Raw genomic sequence first — 25,545 nt, forward strand, 5'->3', positions numbered from 1 at the left:
GCGAAAACAAAACCACGCGTACAGAAAGGGACAAAAATAACAAAGCAGCAAAGGACCTAAGTTCGTCAGCGGGCGTAGAAAGGCTTACGACGCACCATGTGGATGACTTCAGGTCGTGCGCGGCGCTGCTGTGATTGCGAAATACCGTCTGGCACGACCTCATAGTCCAGTGCGCCAATACGTCGGATGATCTTATATGGTCCGAAATAGCGACGTAAGAGTTTCTCGCTAAGTCCTCTTCGGCGTATTGGAGTCCAGACCACGGAGTAAGATAAGACAGTAGCGCCGACTCCGCCGCCGCGCAACGCATTCGCTCGGGACAAAACGTGCAATGCAAATTATACATCTCGTAGCGCCATCTGTCGAGGCGCGTGGAAAACACTCAAGAGCTTGCTTCCATGTGCGCATGCGCTGAGTGGCGGAGACCGGCGGCGGCGGCGGCGCAGAATGGGCAGCGCGGCACCCGCTGAGCGTGTCGTCTGCTACAAACGTGGACCGTCAGCCGTATCAATTTGACAGCAGTCAAACATAAAAAATATATGCGCACAAATAATAAAGCGCAAGTACTACAGTCGTCAGGGCTTGCGCGGAGCAGACGACAAAACGGATAGGCAAGCAGGCGCCGCGAGAGAGTCCCCGCGCCTTTGCTCCTCTCCGCTGCAGAGTTTTTCTTAATTCGTAGCACCGTCTGGCGAACACACTGTGAAGCAGGAGCCGGCGTTGCAGAATGTGTCCCTTCCAGACGAGCGGAGTCGGCGCTCCTGTCTTATCTTACTCCGTGGTCCAGACCCAAACACGGTCTCCGGGCTGGTACTCAACGTAGCGTCGTCAAAGATTGTAGTGTCGGCTGTCGGTTCTCTGCTGGTTCTTGATGCGCAGGCGGGCGAGCTGTCGACCTTCTTCGGCACGCTGCAAATAGGTGGCAACGTCGAGATTTTCTTCTTCGGAGACATCTGGTAGCATGGTGTCAAGCGTCGTTGCCGGTTTCCTTCCGTCGACCAGGTTGAACGGCGCCATGTGCGTCGTTTCTTGCATGGCCGTGTTGTATGCGAAGGTCACGTATGGAAGGATGGCATCCCACGTCTTGTGTGCGACGTCGACGTACATTGCCAGTATGTCGGCGAGGGTCTTATTTAGGCGCTCGGTGAGGCCATTCGTCTGCGGGTGGTAGGCGGTGGTCCGGCGATGGCTTGTCTGGCTGTAGCGCAGGATGGCTTGAGTTAGTTCAGCCGTGAAGGCCGTACCTCTGTCGGTGATGAGGACTTCTGGGGCACCGTGACGCAGGAGGATGTTCTCAACGAAGAATCGGGCTACCTCGGCAGCACTGCCTTTGGGCAAGGCTTTTGTTTCGGCGTAGCGGGTGAGGTAGTCCGTAGCTACGACGATCCATTTATTCCCGGACGTCGACGTCGGAAAAGGCCCCAGTAAGTCCATCCTGATCTGCTGGAACGGTCGGCGACGTGGCTTGATCGGCTGTAGAAGTCTGGCTGGCCTTGTCGGCGGTGTTTTGCGTCGCTGACAGTCTCGGCATGTCCTTACGTTATGGGTGACATCGGCAGACAGGCGAGGCCAGTAGTATTTTTCTTGTATCCTCGCGAGCGTGCGGGAAAAACCGAGGTGTCCAGCCGTTGGGTCGTCATGGAGAGCTTGCAGAACCTCTGCACGCAATGCTGAGGGTACCACGAGGAGGTAGTTGGCTCAGAGAGGCAAGAAGTTCTTCTTTAGGAGAATGTCGTTTTGCAAGAAAAACGACGCCAATCCTCGCCTGAACACCTTGGGTACAATGACGGTCTTGCCTTCCAGGTAGTCTACAAGGCTCCTTAGTTCCGGGTCGGCTCGCTGTTGTTCGGCGAATTCGTCGGCACTGATAGGTCCCAAGAAAGTGTCGTCATCCTGGTCGTCCTGTGGCGGCGGTTTGACGGGGGCGCGATACAAGCAGTCGGCGTCAGAGTGCTTTTGCCCGGACTTGTAAACGACGGTGATGTCGAATGCTTGAAGTCTCAGACTCCATCGTGCGAGGCGACCTGAAGGATCCTTCAGGTCGACGGAACTGCGGCGTTACAGGGCCCTTGTGCGAGCGTGAATGAGGGCCTTGACGACGGGCAACGGCGGCGTAAGTCAGCGCTTCCGGCTGGGGTTGCGGCGATTGCGGCTGCACATCAGGAACTCCAAGTGAGCGCTGAACTTCTTTGACGACGTCGGCGATAGATGCCACTTGAGGCTGCGACCTGGGAGAGAGCTTCTGCAGCTCCTCGCGAACAGCTGCTCTGATGGCCTCGCGCAGGTCGTCGGCGCCTAGCGCTTGAGCATCGGCGTAGTTGGTCAGGGCACGGCGGTTGTATTGCGTGGCGCGCATTTCAAGCGTCTTCTCGATCGTTGTGTCCTCGGAAAGAAATTCCGCGACAGTCTAGGGCGGGTTGCGCATCAATCCAGTGAATAGTTGCTCTTTGACACCCCGCATCAAGAAACGAACTTTCTTCAGACATGTCGGGGGTCGGCGTGGCGGTAGAGGCGAGACATCTCCTCCGTGAAGATCGCGATGCTCTCGTTCGGCAATTGCACTCTGGTTTATAAGAGAACCTCTGCCTTTCGTACGACGCTCTTGAAGGTCCTCACGAAGTTCTCACGAAAAAGATCCCACGTCACCAGGGTGGTCTATCTGTTCTCAAACCAGGTCCGAGCAGCGTCATCAAACGAAATAGACATGGCGCAGCTTGTCTTCGTCGCTCCATTTGTTGAACGTCGCGGTCCGCTCGTATGTCTCGAGCCAGGTTTCAGGGTCTTCAGCCGATGATCCACGGAAGGTCGGTGGCTCCCGAGGTTGTTGCAGCAGGATGGGGGACGCTGGGGCTGCCATTGGAGTCGTTGACTTGGCCTTGATCGCTGTGGTCTTCTCGGGAAGAAGTCCGTACTCCGGCGGAAGTCCTTGCTGCCTACGGCTAGCTCGCTGGTCCGTGGCGACGTTGGCGTTGTCCTCCGGTTTCGGGCTTGGATCGCGGCTTTGCGGGGGCGTTCGCTGCATGAACGCACTAGCACCTCCACCAGATGTCACGTAGTAGTGACGCTGAAGTAAACAGTCGTAAAACTGTGTATGATGAAACTAATTCTTTATTGGGCGAACCTGTGCCCACAAAACCAAGCTACACTCGAAGCACAACGAAAGCGGCGAACACAGTCGGCGGTCGTCGAAATCTGATGAGTGGCGAAACACGTCGGCTTTTATACCTGAGTCATCGAAGGCTCCAGATTAATCCCTGATGCCCGCGGGTCTTCCAGAAAGTTCTAGACAATTCGCGTCGGTCATACAATCAGATAACATAAGCGTCGGTGAAAACAGGCAACGGAATGAAGCATCGATAACATTCTAGAAACTTCCGATACAGGCACGTCCTTTGCCAAGCGATAACGTTTAACATTTGTTAGCCGGTGGAAAGCGGCCACCGGTGAAAGATAAACATGTATACGTGTCACTATTCACTGCATTCACACGACTGTGTTCAATTCATATTCACACGACTGTGTTGGCCGAAAACAGAACTCGCAGTGTTTGTACGTGCGTACCCCCCTCGGCAAGGGTATCAGCTGTGTGCAATTGCACTTCCATTCCGCCTTTGCAGTGGAGCACAGCTTGTTCGCAGCACTGAATCTGCCCCTGCAAACACCACGTGTGTCAGCATTCCTGTGCGTCCCTCTTCAGCCAGTGGAAGAAGTTTCCATGCAGGTATCCATCTCCGCACGACTGTGTTGGTCGAAAACAGAACTCGCAGTGTTTGTACGTGCGTGCCCCCCTCGGCAAGGGTATCAGCTGTGTGCATTTGCTCGTCCATGCTGCCTTTGCAGTGGAGCACATGTTGTTCACAGCACTGAATCTACCCCTGCAAACACCACGTGCGTCAGCATTCCTGTGCGTCCCTCTTCAGCCAGTGGAAGAAGCTTCCATGCAATATGCATCTCCGCACGACTGTGTTGGTCGAAAACAGAACTCGCAGTGTTTGTACGTGCGTACCCCCCTCGGCAAGGGTAACAGCTGTGTGCATTTGCTCTGAATCTGCCCCTGCAAACACCACGTGTGTCAGCATTCCTGTGCGTGCCTCTTCAGCCAGTGGAAGAAGCTTCCATGCAGTATCCATCTGAGCACGACTGTGTTGGTCGAAAACAGAACTCGCAGTGTTTGTACGTGCGTACCCCCCTCGGCAAGGGTATCAGCTGTGTGCATTTGCTCGTCCATGCTGCCTTTGCAGTGGAGCACAGGTTGTTCACAGCACTGAATCTGCCCCTGCAAACACCACGTGTGTCAGCGTTCCTGTGCGTCCCTCTTCAGCCAGTGGAAGAAGCTTCCATGCAGTATCAATCTCCGCACGACTGTGTTGGTCGAAAACAGAACTCGCAGTGTTTGTACGTGCGTACCCCCCTCGGCAAGGGTATCAGCTGTGTGCAATTGCACTTCCATTCCGCCTTTGCAGTGGAGCACAGCTTGTTCGCAGCACTGAATCTGCCCCTGCAAACACCACGTGTGTCAGCATTCCTGTGCGTCCCTCTTCAGCCAGTGGAAGAAGCTTCCATGCAGTATCCATCTCAGCACGACTGTGTTGGCCGAAAACAGAACTCGCAGTGTTTGTACGTGCGTACCCCCCTCGGCAAGGGTATCAGCTGTGTGCATTTGCTCGTCCATGCTGCCTTTGCAGTGGAGCACAGGTTGTTCACAGCACTGAATCTGCCCCTGCAAACACCACGTGTGTCAGCGTTCCTGTGCGTCCCTCTTCAGCCAGTGGAAGAAGCTTCCATGCAGTATCAATCTCCGCACGACTGTGTTGGTCGAAAACAGAACTCGCAGTGTTTGTACGTGCGTACCCCCCTCGGCAAGGGTATCAGCTGTGTGCAATTGCACTTCCATTCCGCCTTTGCAGTGGAGCACAGCTTGTTCGCAGCACTGAATCTGCCCCTGCAAACACCACGTGCGTCAGCATTCCTGTGCGTCCCTCTTCAGCCAGTGGAAGAAGCTTCCATGCAATATGCATCTCCGCACGACTGTGTTGGTCGAAAACAGAACTCGCAGTGTTTGTACGTGCGTACCCCCCTCGGCAAGGGTATCAGCTGTGTGCATTTGCTCGTCCATGCTGCCTTTGCAGTGGAGCACAGGTTGTTCACAGCACTGAATCTGCCCCTGCAAACACCACGTGTGTCAGCGTTCCTGTGCGTCCCTCTTCAGCCAGTGGAAGAAGTTTCCATGCAGGTATCCATCTCCGCACGACTGTGTTGGTCGAAAACAGAACTCGCAGTGTTTGTACGTGCGTGCCCCCCTCGGCAAGGGTATCAGCTGTGTGCATTTGCTCGTCCATGCTGCCTTTGCAGTGGAGCACAGGTTGTTCACAGCACTGAATCTACCCCTGCAAACACCACGTGCGTCAGCATTCCTGTGCGTCCCTCTTCAGCCAGTGGAAGAAGCTTCCATGCAATATGCATCTCCGCACGACTGTGTTGGTCGAAAACAGAACTCGCAGTGTTTGTACGTGCGTACCCCCCTCGGCAAGGGTAACAGCTGTGTGCATTTGCTCTGAATCTGCCCCTGCAAACACCACGTGTGTCAGCATTCCTGTGCGTGCCTCTTCAGCCAGTGGAAGAAGCTTCCATGCAGTATCCATCTGAGCACGACTGTGTTGGTCGAAAACAGAACTCGCAGTGTTTGTACGTGCGTACCCCCCTCGGCAAGGGTATCAGCTGTGTGCATTTGCTCGTCCATGCTGCCTTTGCAGTGGAGCACAGGTTGTTCACAGCACTGAATCTGCCCCTGCAAACACCACGTGTGTCAGCGTTCCTGTGCGTCCCTCTTCAGCCAGTGGAAGAAGCTTCCATGCAGTATCAATCTCCGCACGACTGTGTTGGTCGAAAACAGAACTCGCAGTGTTTGTACGTGCGTACCCCCCTCGGCAAGGGTATCAGCTGTGTGCAATTGCACTTCCATTCCGCCTTTGCAGTGGAGCACAGCTTGTTCGCAGCACTGAATCTGCCCCTGCAAACACCACGTGTGTCAGCATTTCTGTGCGTGCCTCTTCAGCCAGTGGAAGAAGCTTCCATGCAGTATCAATCTCCGCACGACTGTGTTGGTCGAAAACAGAACTCGCAGTGTTTGTACGTGCGTACCCCCCTCGGCAAGGGTATCAGCTGTGTGCATTTGCTCGTCCATGCTGCCTTTGCAGTGGAGCACAGGTTGTTCACAGCACTGAATCTGCCCCTGCAAACACCACGTGTGTCAGCGTTCCTGTGCGTCCCTCTTCAGCCAGTGGAAGAAGCTTCCATGCAGTATCAATCTCCGCACGACTGTGTTGGTCGAAAACAGAACTCGCAGTGTTTGTACGTGCGTACCCCCCTCGGCAAGGGTATCAGCTGTGTGCAATTGCACTTCCATTCCGCCTTTGCAGTGGAGCACAGCTTGTTCGCAGCACTGAATCTGCCCCTGCAAACACCACGTGTGTCAGCGTTCCTGTGCGTCCCTCTTCAGCCAGTGGAAGAAGTTTCCATGCAGGTATCCATCTCCGCACGACTGTGTTGGTCGAAAACAGAACTCGCAGTGTTTGTACGTGCGTGCCCCCCTCGGCAAGGGTATCAGCTGTGTGCATTTGCTCGTCCATGCTGCCTTTGCAGTGGAGCACAGGTTGTTCACAGCACTGAATCTGCCCCTGCAAACACCACGTGTGTCAGCATTTCTGTGCGTGCCTCTTCAGCCAGTGGAAGAAGCTTCCATGCAGTATCAATCTCCGCACGACTGTGTTGGTCGAAAACAGAACTCGCAGTGTTTGTACGTGCGTACCCCCCTCGGCAAGGGTATCAGCTGTGTGCATTTGCTCGTCCATGCTGCCTTTGCAGTGGAGCACAGGTTGTTCACAGCACTGAATCTGCCCCTGCAAACACCACGTGTGTCAGCGTTCCTGTGCGTCCCTCTTCAGCCAGTGGAAGAAGCTTCCATGCAGTATCAATCTCCGCACGACTGTGTTGGTCGAAAACAGAACTCGCAGTGTTTGTACGTGCGTACCCCCCTCGGCAAGGGTATCAGCTGTGTGCAATTGCACTTCCATTCCGCCTTTGCAGTGGAGCACAGCTTGTTCGCAGCACTGAATCTGCCCCTGCAAACACCACGTGTGTCAGCATTCCTGTGCGTCCCTCTTCAGCCAGTGGAAGAAGCTTCCATGCAGTATCAATCTCCGCACGACTGTGTTGGTCGAAAACAGAACTCGCAGTGTTTGTACGTGCATACCCCCCTCGGCAAGGGTATCAGCTGTGTGCAATTGCACTTCCATTCCGCCTTTGCAGTGGAGCACAGCTTGTTCGCAGCACTGAATCTGCCCCTGCAAACACCACGTGTGTCAGCATTCCTGTGCGTCCCTCTTCAGCCAGTGGAAGAAGCTTCCATGCAATATGCATCTCCGCACGACTGTGTTGGTCGAAAACAGAACTCGCAGTGTTTCTACGTGCGTACCCCCCTCGGCAAGGGTATTAGCTTTGTGCATTTGCTCTTCAATTCCGCCTTTGCAGTGGAGCACAACTTGTTCACAGCACTAAATCTGCCGCTGCAAACATCACGTGTGTCAGCATTCTTGTGTGCGCCTCTTGACCCAGTGGAAGGTTCCTTGCAGTATCCATCCTCGGAATGGCTATGTCGGTCGAAAACAGCACTTGCAGGATCGTAATGTGAAGGTTTGACTCCATTTGTGCCACAGGTCCCTGCAGCCAAAACAGTCCCACAGCATGTCCTTTGTGTTTGCGATACTGCTTGGCTCAAACACATGTAGACTATGCTCTTCAGTGCTTTGCAAAGCGTGCCTTATGTGCCGCTACAAGTTCGGATTTCGAAGGTCTTTCCTCGGCCGGTGGTGCATATGCTGGTGGGGCCTTGACGGGAGCTTGTGCCAGGGCCTCCCGGAAACTTGGGTACAATGTGCAGAGATTCAAAACTTGGTTTGTGAGTCCCTGCACGTAGCCTGAAATTAGACAATATGAACAATTGTTATATATAATAATATTAGTGTGCATGTAATTTTTCTCATATTTCAACTCTTAGTGCTCCTAAGCGCATGCCTTGCTCTATCTGAAATGACGAGTGCCTAATACAAGTGTTGGAATTTTTGCAATAAACAGTGGTTCTTGAATACCTATGAGTATTGTTGTCTTTATCCTAGCATGGGGGGGGGATGCAAAATGTTTGACTGGTTATTTGACAAAAATATAGATATGGCTGTCAGGGGTATAGCAAGGAAGTAGCACGCCGTGCAACCCCCCTGGACTTCATTCCACCACAGGGTACCGCTCATCGAGCGAAGTGAGAGAAGACTTGCGTGTCAGTTCCTCCCAAATCGGTCAAGAGCCTGACCCCCTTCCCCTTTCCCGTTTGAAAAAAAGTGCCTGGCTGCGGCACTGATGGCTGTCAAAAGATGGCTTTTGAGGTTGCAACATTTCTTGCACATGTGAAGAAGTCATTGGCCACTCTACAGTACCGTAATAACCAAAAAAATTCTAATAATGAGTTTGAACTGCACTTACAGAAGGTTGCAGCAGTTTTTAGTTCATAGGCTGAGATGCCAGGCTTTGCCTTGGAGGTCTTAGTGTGCCACTGGCTTTCACCTTGAGCTGTGTGCGACTGCTCTCTCTCACTATTCTCATTAAAGTGAAGAGCAGCTATCAATGTCCTAGAAGAAAAGAAGTGTGTTAACCTTCAGAAAGCAACTGCATCAAATTGGATACTAGAAAATAGTGATGATTCAAAAATAAACTAATTTCCCTACCGAGCTTTGATGCCTTCGTATGTGAATGCAGTTGATTTGGGTGCAAAGCCGTTGAGCACACTATGAAAAGATTCAAGGCTGTACGTCTGCGCCGATGGTGACAGCTGACGTATGTCTCTGAGCAGTAGAGGTGCTGTCACAATTGCCTTGAGTGCCTTGTATGCTGGAGAACCTGGTGACAAGGGAGAGAGTATTTGCTGTATAAATAATGGGCTTTTCTCAGACCTAGTACATTAAAGTCAAACTACTTGCATTATAAAACCATTTACGTTTGAGCAACAGTTTAACAGCACTTTGCAGAGGCATGGTAATTATATTGAAAGAAAGCACAAATAAAAAAGTCAATAGCTACCCAGTTTTATTATCCTCAGGTTACACGTTCCTGAATTACTGGTATTTTGGGCCGTCTACGTCGTGTGTGATTTCTTTCTCGAAATTGCTTCCATCGCTAAGTGTAATAAAATGCGCATAAGGTTCCACTTGACTTATTCTTTGTGGGGGAAATTGTGATGAAAAAAAGTATGCGCTTAAGGTTAAGAAATTGCAATATTGCTGGAAAAGGTTTTGAACAGCCAAAATTTGCATGTTTTCTTTCGGACAAAGGATTGGCTTTTTTTTTTCAAAACTATGTTTACAATCATCGTTCTGGGTCAGGAAAACCTGGGCCTAAGTAAATTCCATCAAAATTAAAAATGTGACCAAGGCTACCTGTTTGTTCTTATTTGGACTGAACCAATTGTTTTCCGATTGCTTGTAGCACAGATGGAAATGTATCCACACATGGGTTGATGAACATGTTGCGGATGGTTGAATGATCGCTTGCCTGCTGTTTGATTGCTTGCACAGAAAGAAAACTGGCTGTGCCCAGTTATTATTCTCCATTGAGTTCGCTGCTATGAAAATTAAAGTTTATCACGTAAATCCATCGCGATGCAAAGCTGACTTGCATGCTTATGAATTTAAATGTTTTTTTTTATAGTTTGTGCCTGTGGTGGTGTTAATGTCTTGTTGCTGGAGGTGGTGTTAGCCTAAAGGTTGGTGTCAGGAACTGGCTGTCCAGCATTGGTTGTTAAGATTGTTTTACCTAAGTCGATAGGTTTGCATCATGTGCGGTCATAACTATGGGCACTCTGTGTAGTTGAGAAGGATAAAGCTCACACACGGTCTCATCACACAGTTTCAGATTTCTGACACAGTTGTAGTTCATGACAGAATACATCATCCTTCTCCTCTTCTTCATATTTAAATAAATAGTACTAATTGATCCCCAGTCTCTCAGCGTAATGTTGCTGCAATGGCTGGTAGTCGATGCCAGCTTGTTCCAAATTCAGAAAGCGTTCAATGCTAGCGTGCCTGTGGCATCTCCCGGTGTGTGGTGTACAGATTGTTTACTGTAAAAGGTGTATATTAGCATGACATGCAAGAAACTGTTTGCCATTTGTCACTTGCTTTTGCTTACCTGCACTCAGCCATGAGATACGACGAGGAGGTCCGTGGAGGCACCTGGGGAAAAGGTCATTGTGACCTTCGTGGATGTTGACTGTGTGGTTCAGAATACTACCCCATGCAGCCACCACCAGGTCTCCATCGCCACCACATGCACAGGCACACCAGTAGAGGTGGTTGACAATTGCCTGGATCCATTCTTTGAGGGAACTGCAACCACCTTTCCTGGATGCCGCATTAATCTTTTTGCGGATACCTGTATGTGAATGACAACAATCATTGCACTTTGTAGAGGCAGAAAATCCTCAAGTAACGCAATGAACGGGGCTAGTCTGTGAACGTTCATGATTCTGTTGCACTGAGAGAATGCAAGGCACAAATGCATAGGATGAAATGCAGTAATTTCGTGAGTACTGACAGACACTGATGGTGTTTTTTTTCTGTTACAATGGTTTTCTAATTATGTTGTACTGAGCTTTTACACTGAAATAATCCAAGGCACAAGAAAAACATGGTGTTTCATCCTTCATGTTACTTATGTTCTGTCAATGTTAAAACGGTGCAACACAATTATAAACAAAGCCTCTGGTAGGAACACCAGGTGAGTCTGTCAGTATTAATGGGCAGTCTGCACTTTTTAAGGTGTCATATAGTTGTACCATGTAGAAATTTCAATGATTTGTTCTGCAGTATCAGTACAGTTCTCCATGTCATGCATATTTGTTTATAAAACCCAGTGAAGCTCAAAATCAGCCTCATGCATTAAAAATCACTGCAGCCCTCTGACATAAATGGAGACATTATTTCAGAAGGATGCCATACAAACACGTTTCATACCTTTTGCCACATGCCACACATCAAAGTAGTGCATGATGCCTCCTTGGTGCAGCCTCATATATTTTTTAATGCCCGGGTGGCGGTCTGTTGTCAAGCTTGCGATGCTGACATTTTGTTCAGTTAAAAATGAAAGCCCTCTGATTAGCCCTTCTTTTTCCATTTGAGTGCTTGAAGTAATTTCGTCGTTCTGAAAAAAATATGGAAATTCATTTGCATGGGAAGCTCCTGCTTTGATTAAAGGAGCTGTACTTATGCTGTGCATAGATACAGCAAATCTTTTACAGTAAAAAGCAAGCAATATGAGGCGGTGCCATAGCCAGTGGCCCTGTGCTATTTTCTAACTTGAATGCCTCATGTAAATGTACGTTCATGATGCAGGTATTACGGTGTTAATAACTCTTCAGGGTGCCAAGGGGACAGTTGAAATACTAGAAAAAATTTAATTGATGCTGAATAGTTCCAGAGCTCAGTTCGCTTCTGAAGGGACACAGGGCATTGTAGTGTCATGCTTACTGCAGATTAGAGGGACATGTAAAGCTGCATCAGCGCAAGCTCTTGGGCCAGTTGGTGCATGATGAACTTGAAAACGGGGGTACCAGCAAATACACAAGGACGCGTACACAAGGAAAAAGCGTTAGACACGGACGGACGGTGGACATGTATAATGTACATGTCTTGAGAGGAGATGACGATGCGCATGCGTCAAAAGTGTTGTGCGGCAATGTAATTTAATAAAGCTTAGTTGAAAGCCCAGCGTCCGTCCGTGTCCGACGCCTTTTCCTTGTGTACGTGTCCTTGTGTATTCACTGGTACCCCCGTTCTCAAGTTCAACATGTAGAGCTACCTACATAAATAGCTAGTACAACCAAAAGGTGGTCATTGTGTCATGGACGCTACATGATGCTGAGAACAGGATGGGAGAAATGGACATATAAATGTGCACTGCAAACTAATTATATTGTGTTGTATTGAAGTGGTTTTCTGTGCATGGCCCTAGTTCTTTCCCACAGATGTGGAGCCTTCGAGAGCTGTGTGTAGCTTCCAATAATTTTTCAGCGTACATGACAGTTCTCCTATTTCGTACACATTTCCTACACATTTACTCTCACGTTTTTCTTCAGTGCTTAAACAATAATTCAAGCACAGTTTAGTCTCATGCTGAAACTCCTTTAGACGAGGCCAATTCATAAAGTGAGTTCTAACACTCTTCTTACTTACCTCCCTTACTTGCACCTGCTCTGTGTGCACAATTTTCTTCGCATCCGGGCAGAGGAATGTGTACGTCATAAATTTGGCACTGTGGCCAGGTGAATCACATCTGCCATCGCCACAAAGCTGTATGCTGCCTTCAAGTGATGCCATGACCTCTCGTTGATGTTCATCCCAGACCTGTGAGACAGCGAAACTTCAAAATCAGAATAGACTCGGCAGATGTCTGTTTTTCACAGTAGTGAATAAGCATATTCAGTGCTGTATTTAATTTACAAGCAATCGCAACACTTGTATGTGCATAGATTGGTATCCAGAAACTGAACATGTGCTGCTGAATGCTCCAGGAAGCAGACTTTTTTGCCAATTTTATTGTTGCATGGCTACTTGTTAAAATATCGAATGACATGCATTATATGTGACTGCGGTCTATTTTCAAATCAGCTGTGTTGTCTCCTATTCAGCATTCTCCATTGCTCTTAATTTAAACTGCACAACGTTTGCACACTAACAAAAACACCACATTGTTTCTTGGTTGCTGCCTTTCACAGCGAGATTTCCTCGACTTTATTATGAAAAAATGTCAGTGGAATGTCTTATGGGATACATTTTGCATGGGGCTATGAAAAGGTTAAATTAAAGGAGGATTTGCTGATGCGTGTGCTTATGCATTATTGGAAATAGCAAGGGAAAATAGAGAATAAGGGAAAAAATCCATTTAGGGAAGTACAGGAACTATGTTTGTGTGAGAATCGCATTGCAAAAGTTCATTTCCTTTGAACATATTTTATGGTGAGCTCTATTTTAATGCTACTAAAAGCAGCTCTACACACTCACCATGTTGACAGCAGGGAGCAAGTACGCCTTCTGGTAGTTGAAGAAGCACTGTTCACTTATAACCTTGACGCCCATGAGACGCATCATTCGAAGGCTGGAGGCAACACTTGATCCAGAAAACAGCAACGCAGTGGCCAAGTCAATGTTCCCTTTTGGCTTGTCACCAACAAGAGGTTGACTTGACCATGTATACGTGTGCATGTTGGGGCATTCGACCTTTGCTATTATGCGTGTCCCAGAGCGTCGTAGTTTTACGGTGCAGGCAGTGGACAGGCATGTGCGGCACAGCTTCAAAAGCACCATCAGACATGTGTGGAAGATGAGGTAATAGCCAGGCAGCTCAACGTCTCCCATGTCTCCATCATCTCTGTAAAAGAAAATGCAGAATGTGGGTTCTGGCTAGTGCTCAATATTGCATATACAGGCTGCGCAGTAATTCAATCTGGTAGCACGATTACTCTGCTTCTGTTGACAAAAGTGCAAATGCAAGTCAACAGCTTACCATTTCAGCATGCACCAATGCCATATAACCAATTGCTTCTGTTGACTTTTTGAGTACCTTCTGAGCCTTCCAATGCAAGCGTAAGGGCTCTGTTAAAGTTTATGTATGTGTGAAGTGGGGGTAGACTGCACGCAAACTTATTCTGAAAATTTCCATAATCCATTGCATCTGTAAGGGTACCAAAAATCAGGTAATTTAACCAAAGTTGCCTTACTCATCATCCTCATCCAGTGTGGAGTCTAAGGTGTGAGTCAATTCATCTGGTTGATAAAAGGAGCCAGTAGTGTCGACATTGCTTGGAACAGGTGACAAGATAGGTGAGGCGGCAAAGCTGGGTTCATCAAGGATACGTCGTCGCTTCACTGGTGTTGATGTCAGCGGCACATCCTGAATGTCAACCTGCAGGCCCTCATCTTTCGTTTCTTTTATGGTCAAGTTCACTTGAACACCTGCGTATAGCAAAAGTCTGACATCAATATAATGTGAATCATAAAAGAATGAAACGTAAAAAGAAAAACTGATGAACACAATAAGTTTCATTGTGCAAGCACTATGAACTATAAGCAAAAACTATGGACATCCATGCATAGGGGGAATTATTGTTATGCAAATAATTTTTAGGCAACTAGTAATCCGATGTCATTTGGGGTTCTTCAAAGTGTTACAACACAACACTTGTGTGCAATCTTTGGAGCGTTTAGAATGAGGGACAGGGCAAAGAAAGGGGAGACAAAACACACTCTCTCTTCTTTATCTTGCCCCATGTCCCAACTGCTTTCTCAAAGGTGAACTAGTACCACCTTTCCCTCTCTGCTACTATAATCTTGCCTGTTTGATCGGTGGACAGAGCTTCATTGAAGACACTTGAAATGTGAAACAGGAGCCTACCTATGTACCTCGAATGTGCCTGGAATAAGCCAATGTGTGCTTTGCACTGGATCTGCTATAATCTGCAGTCACTGTTGTTCACTGCATATATATGTAAGTGGGTTTGACAACATAATGCTTCTTTTTTGTCATGCTGAAAGAAAAAGAATGTGTCAAGTTTTATGAACGCAAATGCTTTGATACATTAGGGGACACAATTTTTCATGTCGTATAGTTTAAACATATAGTCATGACGAGTGCACTTTACTCACCAACACTTATACCCCGCACATGAACTTGCACACTTTTGTCATGTCCAACGCTGCGGCCAGTCGTACCACATGCAGGGCATTGGAAAGAATCCTTTTGCGTCTGTAAGCCGGCGGCACCAGTAGCAGCAGCCAGCACCTAGAACAGTCCCAAACCTTGTAGGATACCATATATAGCACTTTAAACTTCACAGCCGTCATAAAAGTTCCATTTCAATGCAAACACTAAACATCTTTCGCTTACAAGAACCTCTGATTGCATTTGCATGAGGGAGCCCGCTCCATCATCCTCAGCAATCTCTATGTGAGAAAGGTCGACTTGAAAACCAAATAATCTTTGGTGTCATGACTGTGGCCAGCTGCGCCAAATTTGAGCGAGAGTGCCACATGCCCAGATAAACCGGTCGAGCTCCGGCCAGATTGCTTTGTACAGTGCAGTGCTGCTATTATGCCGTATATATTGCTAGTACCTCTCCATGTCTTCCTACGGGCCCAGTGGCTGCATCGTGCTGCAACCTCTCGGTCTCGGCAACGTCACTCTGGAAAACAGAACAAATACCTTCTGTTGTAAACACGGAATGTTGTAATACCTTCGCATTCTTAGACATCAAGGACTCGTCCGGACTTTCGTGCACTTGTATAATGCACACACTGAATTTCTGAACGTACTTCATTCCTGCAGTAAGTATAAAGTGCAGCTTTTCAGGATGAGCGCAAGGTACCTCACTTGGAATTTCCACAGGTGCACCGGCGGCATCGCTTTCGATCGCGGACTCGGCAATAGCAACCTGAAAAATAACAAGCACAGAAAGTTGCGCGCGTACTCGGTATAGTTTTTTCGTGGCTTTTTTTTTTTTAATGACATTCAACACTCACCGAGCCTCCAGCTTGCTGTTGCAGGGGCACCAGTAGGGGATTTGATGAAGGCGACACTGAGGGAACAGCTGCCCGAGAAAGGACTGGTCTCTGGGGCACGCCAAGAGACTTTCCGAGGGCAGGATTATAAACATAATCCGAGGCCGAGAAATGCAGAGAGCATACCATTTGTTTCTCTGGCTCATCCTTTTGCCGTTTTATCATCGGCAGAGCACTGAGCCATTGCGAACGCCGGGGCTCATCGCGCGGCACCACATGAAAGGACACAGTCGGGTCAACACTGCCGCTGCCCCTGACCAAGCGCCTCGGGCCGTTTATACAGCCCTCAACACTACACACACGAGGCATTTTCTGGCTGTTTCCCGCGAAGTCAACGTTTCTCGAGCCACGCAACACGCAACCAAGCACTGCAACACTAGCGGAACAGGCGCACGCGACAATGCACGGAGCAAAAACGAAACTATGACGATCAAAATCAAAAGAAAAACTGGATGGCGCTACCGGCGGTCGACCGCCGGTAGCGCCATTCAGTTTTTCTTTCGATTTATTTAATTTTGCCTTAAACTTATACTTCCTCGCTTGAAACGGTGTAAAAAGTTGGCAAATGCTGTTTATGTAGGTTTAAGGTGTATTTCATTTTGTGTTTTATTAACAGCGATAAATCGCTCTCGACCAATCGCGACCGGGCTGCGTTTGTGATCTGTGACGACACTACGTGTAGTGCGGGAAATACGAAGGGGCGTCAGCACCTATCCTTCAGTTTTTCGCTTTTTTCTCGCTTATTAAACCTCTGTTGGCAGTAAGAATGGTATGACTGTGATCGTGAAAGGATAATCTACCATTTAAGCTCAACTTCCGGTTTCTCTTTAGTGTCCCTTTAAAGCTCTTAGACTGGGAACGCTTAGGAGGGAGGATCAACGGAGAATATCTCAGCAACCTCTGGTTTGCAGATGACATTGTCCTATTCAGCAACAACGGAGACGAATTACACAGGGTGTCTACCAACCGGGAAAACCGGGAAAACAGGGAATTCTCAGGGATTTTGAATATTCTGGAAAAACTCAGGGAAAACTCAGGGAATTTGTGCCTCTATCAGGGAAAATTACTCTAGGGATGGGCGAATATAGGGTATTGTCGAATATTTCATTGAATAATTCTATGTTCGTTATTCGCTTCGATTCGAATTCATGGATTCAATATTTTCGAATTATTCAGCGGTCCCGAATAGGCAGCCAAAAGCCACGGACGGTCGGTGCAAATCTCGGAGGCTTTGCTTCACGTCATGGCTACCATACATCAACCATAAATCTCGAAGGCTATATGTTTTTGCATTAAAGAGCCTGAAATGTGCGACGCAGAAGAGCAGAAACGGCGCTAGCGCACAACCGAAACGAAGCGGCGGAGTCCGCATGGCCATAGTCAGCAGCGGAAATCGTGCGTGAATGACAGCAACGACGCAACGCTTCGTGCCTATTTGTGCCTTTATTGCGTTTACCGCCGCGCATAACCCGTTGGCCGCGGGATTTCATAGTCGCCACCCATCATCGCGTCGATAGCTGCCGCGGTTTCTTTCGCAGCGGTTTCGTTTAGTTTCGTTTTGACTCAATGCGCACGTCGGCCGCGTGCCTAAAGAGCTGCCTAGTGGCCAGTGGCGCAACGACGGGGGAGGGGGGGGGGATTCGGGGGTTGCACCCCCCCCCCCCCCCTTGAGGCCGACTTAACCCCCCCTTTTGTTTAACCCCTTTTCTTTCCTTACGCATTTGAGTGCTGCAACTAAGATGTAAGACGCGCAATCGTCTGCACACTCGCAAAAAGCGCATTTTTTTGACAATTAATTTCCCGTGAAGAAATCGAAATTAGTGCTGTTTAGATGGTATTGACAAGCTGTCAACCCTCTGGCAGAGATACTGGGTGCGCTACTGCTAGTGGCCATCCATGATCGCATAGACAGCGACCGCGATTTCGTCTGAAGTTGCTGCAGGGAACGGTAGTTTCGTTCTGACTCGGTGCGTGCGTCGGCCGGGTATGGTCACACTAGCGGCAAGTTGCCGCGCGTCAGCGCCTTGCCGCGAAGTCCACCGTGGCTATCGCGTCTCGCCGCGCGGCAGCGCGATATGATCTCGCGCGCTCTCGGAACGCGGAATCACCGTGGGCGAAAAGGGTGCGATCGGACAGCGTCCAGAAATCCCTCGATAGAACCGCGAGAGACGACAATCGTCGATTGATAACCCGGCGCGGAACGGCGGAGGTCCGGTTGCCATTGGCTCCGTGACGTCACCCTCGTCGCGCTCGGCACCCTCGGCAAGCCGTAAAACCCCCGATTCCTGCCGCTTTTGCCGCGCGCGTCATGATGCGTTGCCGCTCGCGGCATGACGCGGGCGTTTTTGCCGCTATCGTGGGCAAAGTCGACGTTCATAATCGTGTCGATAGCGGCCGCGGTTGCGACAAGCAGTTGTTTCGGTTTGACTCGGGGCAAAGCTGTCGAGGATGAAGCGCACCGGCTACATCACGATGGACGTGCGATACGTTGGCTGTGAGCTTACTGGCGAAAAAATTATCGGGATGTGCGCGCGGTAGTGCAAAGCGTGTCGGAAATGATGGCGCGTGCCGCAGACGTGCTGCGAAGGAAGTCGCGAGGCCTCAATCGCCCCTGCGAGAGCTAATCAGTCACGAGATGACGAGAATTGCAGCTTCCGCACTGCTTTTGTGCTAAATAGCGAAAGGATTTGCTCATACATTATACTAATAAAATCGTGCTGACGTAGTAAGCATTTGCTTATTGTTTTCGGCATACCCTGATAATTCGGACATTTTTTTTTTCAATCCCGTGAAATTCGAATTAACTAGGTTTTACTGTAATATGTAATATATACTGTTCAAACTATTCGATTCGAAATTATTTGACCAAATCAATACTCGCTTCGAACCTCAAATCCACTAATCGCCCGTCCCTAAATTAGCTGTAATTTAATTGAAAGGGAACGAAAGCTGTGGTAATGGAGGGAGGGAGGGGAGGTGACGTTTAGCTGCGCCCCCAAATGCGTATTTATATAAAAATGTGAGGCGAGAAGGTGGTAAAGACTTCGGACGCTGCTCGACAAGTGTCCCGTTCGGATCTCGTCGAAAACTTCGGAGCCGCCCCCAGAGGCACAGGCAACAGTCACCAGCGCCGTGCGCGTTCGGTGCGAACGCGGGCAAAACGCCGACGGCGTCGACAACAGTTCGGCGCATTGCTGGTGCTGCTGCATGTCTAAGTTTATGCAGCTGATCGATAAAACTACTATCCTTACTCCGTAAAGCTCTCTACTAATTTGCTATCGCAATTGATGCTTCGCATTTTTTTAACATGCTTACTAAAGAGTGACAGCATCAGGCAACATGGTGTCAGCCCATCTTGATGTAAAAGAAAGTTCCGTTTCACTCAGGGAATTTAGCAAAATCACTCAGGGAAAACCTGGAAAACTCAGGGAATCTGAAAATGTCAACTTGGTAGACACCCTGATTACAGCAAATGATTGAGGACCTTAATCGAGAAAGTGTAACAATTGGGTTGAAGATGAATATGCAGAAGACAAAGATAATGTTCAATAGCCTGGCAAGGAAACAAGAATTCAGGATTGCCAGTCAGCCTCTAGAGTCTGTAAAGGAGTATCTTTATCTAGGTCGATTACTCACAGGGGACCCTGATCATGAGAAAAAAATTCACAGAAGAATAAAATTGGGTTGGAGTGCATACGGCAGGCATTGCCAAATCCTGGCTGGGAGCTTACCACTATCGCTGAAAAGAAAAGTGTACAATCACTGCATTCTACAGGTGCTAACATATGGGGCAGAAACTTGGAGGTTAACAAAGAAGCTCGAGAACAAGTTAAGGACCGCACAAAGAGCGATGGAACGAAAAATCTTAATACTAACATTAAGAGACAGGAAGAGAGCGGTGCGGATCAGAGAACAAATGGGGATAGCCAATATTCTAGTTGACATTAAGTAGAAGAAAGGGAGCTGGGCACGCCACGTGATGCATAGGATGGATAACCGTTGGACCATTAGAGTTACAGAATGGATACCAAGAGAAGGGAAGCGCAGTCGAGGTCGGCAGAAAACCAGATGGGGTTATGAAGTGAGGAAATTTGCAGGCGCAAGTTGGAATACGCTAGCGCAAGACAGGGGTAATTGGAGATCGCAGGCAGAGGCCTTCGTCCTGCAGTGGACATAAAATATAGGCTGATGATGATGTAGTCAATCTTTACCACTTAAGAATTAACTGCGACTTAGAAGACGCTGTAATAATCCATAACATCGTGGTGAGCTGGTGCGGGAACGTCAAGGTGGCGTCACCACTCGCCTCTGTGTTTTTCGTTTCTTGCTGGCTTCTCACAGTAAGAGTGGCATTTTCGGTGTTGGGCTGCTGCTACAGAAGAATTGCTGATACAGAATCTGCTGATACAGAAGAAATTATTTTTCCCTTTAGTGTTCCTTTAACAGCTTTGTGGCCATGACAGCACAGGCTCGATGATGTAGTTGACTGCTGAATGGCATTCAACGACGTGGTAAACCCCTTGGGACTCGGCAGCAAAGCTGGAGATGGACGGCACCCTCAGTCAGACAAGGGTGTCGGTTAACTTTGGATTTGCCATTGTTGCGCAGATCTTTTTGTTGGCTGTGGGGGTCAGATATAAAAGATCACACGAGTTGATGGCGCTCTTCAGCATGCTGAGTTACATTGGAAAGTGCCACATATTCGGAAGACAAAATCATGCAAGGTGAAATAAGCAACATCAAGAGTGCTAGCTGCAGCGAGTGCTGCAGGTTTAAAGCACCTAGTAAACACAATCCACAGTGATCTATCGACTGCCATCCGTAGTACAGGGAAATGGACTGTGGTGATCTGTATCAACTTGATTGAACAGAGGAGCAGGACGCGGTAGAGGTAGCAAAGGGCTGGCGGAGCAATAGGAACATGTCTAACAGTTGTTAGCAGGCGGCGCAGGCACCAATGTCATGGTTATCATTATCATCAGCCTATTTTTATGCCCACTGCAGTACGAAGGCCTCTCCCATCGATCTCCAATTACCCCTGTCATGCGCTCGCTGATTTCAAGTGATGCCTGAAAATTTCCTCATCACGCCAAATTCTCTGCCTTCCTCCCTTCCCTTGGCACCCATTCTGTAACTGTAATAATAGACCATCTGGCCTATGCACTACATGCGCTGCACAACAACATTCTTTCCTCCTAATGTCAACTAGAACATTGGCTACCCCATTGGCTCTCAAATCCACACCACTTTTCATTGTATTGTTCGTTGCGCAATCCTTAACTTCTTGTCAAGCTTCTTTGGTAACCTCGGAAGTTTTTGCCGCATCCATTAGTGCCGGTAGAATGCAATGATTCCTCGCAGGGCCATCTGCGTCAACAGGCATTTGTTGTGTTGCTACACCACAAACCCGAGCGCATGGGGGTTGGACCTTCCGGCATTTATCCTTGTACGGCTTATTCGTGTCTGAGGTAGAAGGGATCCTGGAAGCTGAGCCAGTGCCGGGTGTTTGGACGTCTGCGGCCCCTCGGCACAGGCAACACACCTCTTTGGCCTCCGCTTCACGTAGACGGCCCCCCTATACTGACCCACCCCGGGGAAATCAGCAGTCACATTTCCCTGTCCTCATTTCCACGCTCTTGCTTTTTACACTCCTCTTTCATACCTGTCCTGTCTTCTTTAATGTTCTATTTGCTAGTAATTTTCTTGGTGCCAGGGCTGCACCACAATAGCAGTGGCAATAGCACTTCCCTTGCAGGAACTCCTGCTGCCTTGTTGGGCTCAGAGGTTGGTGGCTGGCATTGCGGCTGAAATTAAGTAGGACTTTATGGCATCAGCATCATTCCCCAAACTGCCTGATCGTCCTCTTTTCGAAAATGGACGCACCGAGGAATCTTTTATTTTTTTGCCCATCGAAAATAAAACTTACCCCGCTGTCATGTCATACATAGTGAAATTGCTGAAAGGACAGTTCGAACCATTTCACCATTTGTCATTGCTAAGTGTCTCACCGACACACTTGGTCCCGGCTACAAAGTCACAGGCCCCGGCTACCAAGTCAAAAAGTCACAAAAATGGCTAGTGGTGACCTCTTGCTTGAGGTTCGTGACAAACTTCAACATGGGAATATTTCAACGCTTGTAGCATTTGGGGATGTACAAATCGCAGTGAAATCGCAAGAATCGATGAACACATCTAAAGGAGCAGTGGTGGTCCAACTGCGCCATTTGCGCCATTTTGCTACAATTCTACTCGTCTGCGCCTTGCTGCGCCCGCTGAAGTCCAACTTGCGCCAAGTGCGCCAAAGCGCCATCTTTGCCTTTGGCGTTACGCGGACATCGTAGTAGCGTGGCTGATCCCTCCGTTTGTTGACAGACCCGCGGCTAAGCATTCCGAGTATCGGCGACGTGGACTTCGCGACGAAGTTTCGCGCACGGAAACCTCGATCGGACACGCAGTTAAGCCTTTCAGCACTCGATGTTTCGGAATTCGCGACTACGCACATCGACCGTCGACTCCTCGGGCAGTGGCTAGGCATTTCTTGCATCAGCACTTGGGACTGTGCGACTAAGCACATTGACCGTCCTCTCCTCGAGCCCGCGGCTAGGCGTTGTTGCACAAAATTGTTTTTCTGCATTTCTAGTCACATTTTTATTATGTCTGATTACATAAAACTATTCTCAGTAGTCAACAAGTGCTATTTACATAGGCAAATAAAGTCTGTTTGCAACGTTTTCTGCTCTGGGCACGCGAGCTAAATGGCTGCGTCAGTTTGTTTTGCTTGTGTCCATTTGCTCTAAAGAAGTACTTAAAAATTGTGTAGTAATAAGCTGCACCAAATGACTGGCACTTGCTTTTCTCCTGCTACAACTGATCCCAAACGCAAAATTTTGTGCTACGGAACTGCTACAAAATGCTAATGTGGCTGCTCCTAAATTGCTACAAAACAGATTTTTTCCTGCTCCAAAAATTACTCAAATTCTTAAACTGGCTGGCCCACCACTGAAAGGAGTAATCTCTGATGAAGACTAGAGGGCTAGCGAGAACACATCACCCAAGTACAACGAATAAAGATGAAACGAGACAACAAGGAAATTCCCACGAAGCGTCTGATCCTTACATTTGGCTCCAGTATTTTCCCAGAGACCCTCGAAATGGCATACGCGAAAATCTGAGTAAAACCGTATATCCCGAATCTGTGTAGGTGTTTCAGGAGCCCGGCCATATCTCGCAAAGCTGTCGAGGCCAACTGACATGTGTGAAATGTGGCGATCATGAACGTAACTCGAACAACTGTAGTGGTACGCTTTACTGTCCGAACTGCAACGGTGAACTTGCAGCATACCCGCAATCATTTCTTAAGTGGAAAAAAAAAGGACTTGATAACTATCAAAAGTAAAAGAAAACATTTCCTTCCAAGAAGCACGGAACCGTGTTTCATTTCTTCATATCGCAAGGTATGCTGATCTAGCGCGTAAGGGGTGAACGTTGCAGCAGACTCCGACATGTGCCTGGGCCACAAAGAATGGGGCCATGCCTCTTGGCGGCAGCAATAACTTCGCCGTCACTGAAGCAGGGCCCTTGACGATGAACACAAGAGCGGACGTCCAGCACCTCGCAAGAGGCAATAGACGCTACTTCTAGCCAGATGGCTCAGCCAGTACCAAAGGACTGCCGCGAGTCTCGGGACGACCCAAGCATTACAGAGCCCGGAAAGGACCCTGTAAGCTAAGCGACCTTAGTCCTCATTGTCCTAGACTCGCAGCAGAAACTTCTTTCTTAACATGGATATTGAATTAAAGAACAACAATATTAAAGTGCCACGAAAATTTCATTGTTATAGCCGATAACTGTTCTAACTGGGGTTGCATGAAAAAACAAAAAACAAAAAAAAAAAAAGATAGGGGAATGGCAGAGCTGTTGTGAGAAAACTACACTGGTGCGGAGGCCCCTCCTCTCCACCTTCCTCCATCCGGCTGCTGATTGTGTTGACTCGTTTTAACTGTTTAACTCTGCTTCGTGCACGCTCTGATCGCGTGTAACAATTCGCGGCTGTCGGCGTTCAAGAATGGCAGTGCTATAGTAAAAGCTCGGTAATTCGGATTTCATGGAACCGAAAAAATCCATGGCGCACTGCGGACAATCGCCCTATCTGTTATTCTTGCGGCTATGCAGGACATGTGGCACGCTTCTGTCGCCGTCGCCCTCCTGTTCCAATAGATGTCATGCGACCGTCTGCTTACGATCCTGGGCGCTTTGACGGCACAGCGCGGCTACAACAATCCTCTTCGCCCGAGCGCATGCCCTCAGCTACCCGCCGATCTCCATCCCCCCGACGTCGCTCTCTGTCACCTATGCGCCGTCGACCCTGCCCTTCTGACGCGGAAAACTAAACGTCGCAGTTCCCGAGGCACGAACTGCGTCGTCGTCGAAAAGTTCCAGTCCTCGAATTTCTCCAGCGAACCTCATTGACGTTATTGTGGATGGCTTTCGTACCCTTGCGCTTGTGGACACTGGTGCTGCCGTTTCAGTGATTGATGTAAAACTTTGCCACTTGCTTCGGAAGGTTACGACGACGTCAAGGGGATTATCCCTCCGTACCGCCAGCGCACACCATATTCAGCCGTTAGCCGCCTGCACAGTCCGCGTCATAATTCAAGATGTTGTTTATCCCATTGAGTTTCTTGTGCTACCAGCCTGTTCGCATGATGTCATCCTCGGTTGGGATTTTCTTTCTCGCCATCATGCTGTTATTGACTGTGGTCGTGCCGAGGTGGCGTTCTCACCGTTGTGTTCCGCGTCGTCTGCACCTACAATGACAAAGTTGTTTGTCGCCGAGGATACGACCATACCACCCAGTAGTGCAGTCCTTGTTCCCGTGTCCTGTGCCGCTGTTCGTGAGTCTACAGTTCTCTTTACACCCTCCGAGACCATTCAACACCGCAGGAATCTCACGTTGCCTTTTGCCGTTCTCGACATGACCTACGGCGCCACATCCTTATTTGTTATGAATCCGTTGCCGGTTCCCTCAACCTTACTCCGTGGAGAGTGTATCGGCACAATTCAGGCGTTCGACGTATCGTCCATCTTCTGCCTTGATGACATGGACAACTTGCAGCTTAGTGCCCTGACACCTGCTGCTAGTACGCCTGATCGAGCACCTTTAAGTATGTTCGGCTCCTCCATCGACGACGAACTTGCAGAGGTGCACCGCGAGAAACTTCTTGCACTCCTCCACCAGTTTCGAGGCTCGTTTGATTGCCAGAAGACGTCATTAGGCCGCACGCATACTGTTCTCCATCCGATTGACACCGGCTCACAAGCGCCTCTGCGCCAGCGCCCTTACCGCGTATCCCCTGCTGAGCGTCATGTGATCGCCGAACAAGTTGACGACATGCTTAAGCGTGGCATCATTCAGCCGTCCTGCAGCCCCTGGTCGTCGCCTGTTGTTCTTGTCAAGAAAAAAGACGGCTCAATCCGCTTCTGCGTCGACTACCGCCGATTGAACAAAGTTACTCGAAAAGATGTGTATCCCCTGCCACGCATCGATGATGCCCTGGACTGCTTGCAGGGAGCCGAATTCTTTTCATCACTAGACTTACGGTCCGGTTACTGGCAGGTCCCTATGGCGCCATCCGATCGCCCGAAAACTGCCTTCGTAACTCCCGATGGGCTGTACGAATTCAATGTTATGCCCTTCGGCCTATGTAATGCCCCAGCCACATTCGAAAGGATGATGGACAGTGTCTTGCGTGGGTTGAAATGGAAGACGTGCCTGTGCTACCTGGATGACGTCGTCGTTTTCTCCCCTGATTTCGACAGTCATCTCCGTCGGCTTCACGAGGTACTGAGCTGTTTGACGCGCGCAGGCCTTCAGCTTAACATCAAG

At 48.9% G+C, this 25,545-nt stretch overlaps 3 protein-coding genes across 22 annotated transcripts in view; 2 read left to right on the top strand and 1 right to left on the bottom strand.

Annotated features, from left to right (window-relative positions):
- Positions 1 to 25,545, top strand: part of LOC119451007 (transmembrane protein 53-A) — a 222,925-nt gene that overhangs the window by 126,578 nt on the left and 70,802 nt on the right. The gene's annotated exons all lie outside the window — the stretch shown is intronic.
- Positions 3,539 to 8,146, top strand: LOC125944940 (uncharacterized). Of its 16 annotated transcripts, none has more exons than XR_007466636.1 (3): positions 3,539 to 4,566; positions 5,234 to 5,763; positions 5,986 to 6,019. XR_007466636.1 is itself a non-coding variant. In XM_049666371.1 (3 exons), exons 2-3 carry the CDS (start codon positions 5,630 to 5,632, stop codon positions 7,493 to 7,495), a joined length of 1,200 nt encoding a protein of 399 aa, XP_049522328.1. In that variant the 5' UTR covers positions 3,539 to 4,566; positions 5,234 to 5,629; the 3' UTR covers positions 7,496 to 8,146. The 16 variants fall into 16 exon arrangements, 14 of the variants coding, with proteins under 14 accessions (XP_049522328.1, XP_049522333.1, XP_049522326.1 ...); XM_049666371.1 differs by lacking the exon at positions 5,986 to 6,019 and adding an exon at positions 6,430 to 8,146; XM_049666376.1 differs by lacking the exon at positions 5,986 to 6,019 and adding an exon at positions 6,524 to 8,146 and having other exon boundaries at positions 5,234 to 5,634.
- LOC125944943 (uncharacterized) lies at positions 13,931 to 16,089 on the bottom strand. Of its 2 annotated transcripts, none has more exons than XM_049666388.1 (4): positions 15,621 to 16,089; positions 15,215 to 15,532; positions 14,744 to 14,883; positions 13,931 to 14,048 (listed from the first exon to the last, which is right to left on the bottom strand). In XM_049666388.1, the coding sequence occupies exons 1-4, from the start codon at positions 15,966 to 15,968 to the stop codon at positions 14,018 to 14,020; spliced, it is 837 nt and encodes a 278-aa protein (XP_049522345.1). In that variant the 5' UTR covers positions 15,969 to 16,089; the 3' UTR covers positions 13,931 to 14,017. The 2 variants fall into 2 exon arrangements, with proteins under 2 accessions (XP_049522345.1, XP_049522347.1); XM_049666390.1 differs by lacking the exon at positions 13,931 to 14,048 and adding an exon at positions 14,189 to 14,629 and having other exon boundaries at positions 14,748 to 14,883.

The sequence above is a fragment of the Dermacentor silvarum genome, chromosome 4 (assembly GCF_013339745.2).
Source record: "Dermacentor silvarum isolate Dsil-2018 chromosome 4, BIME_Dsil_1.4, whole genome shotgun sequence".
NCBI lineage: Eukaryota > Metazoa > Arthropoda > Arachnida > Ixodida > Ixodidae > Dermacentor > Dermacentor silvarum.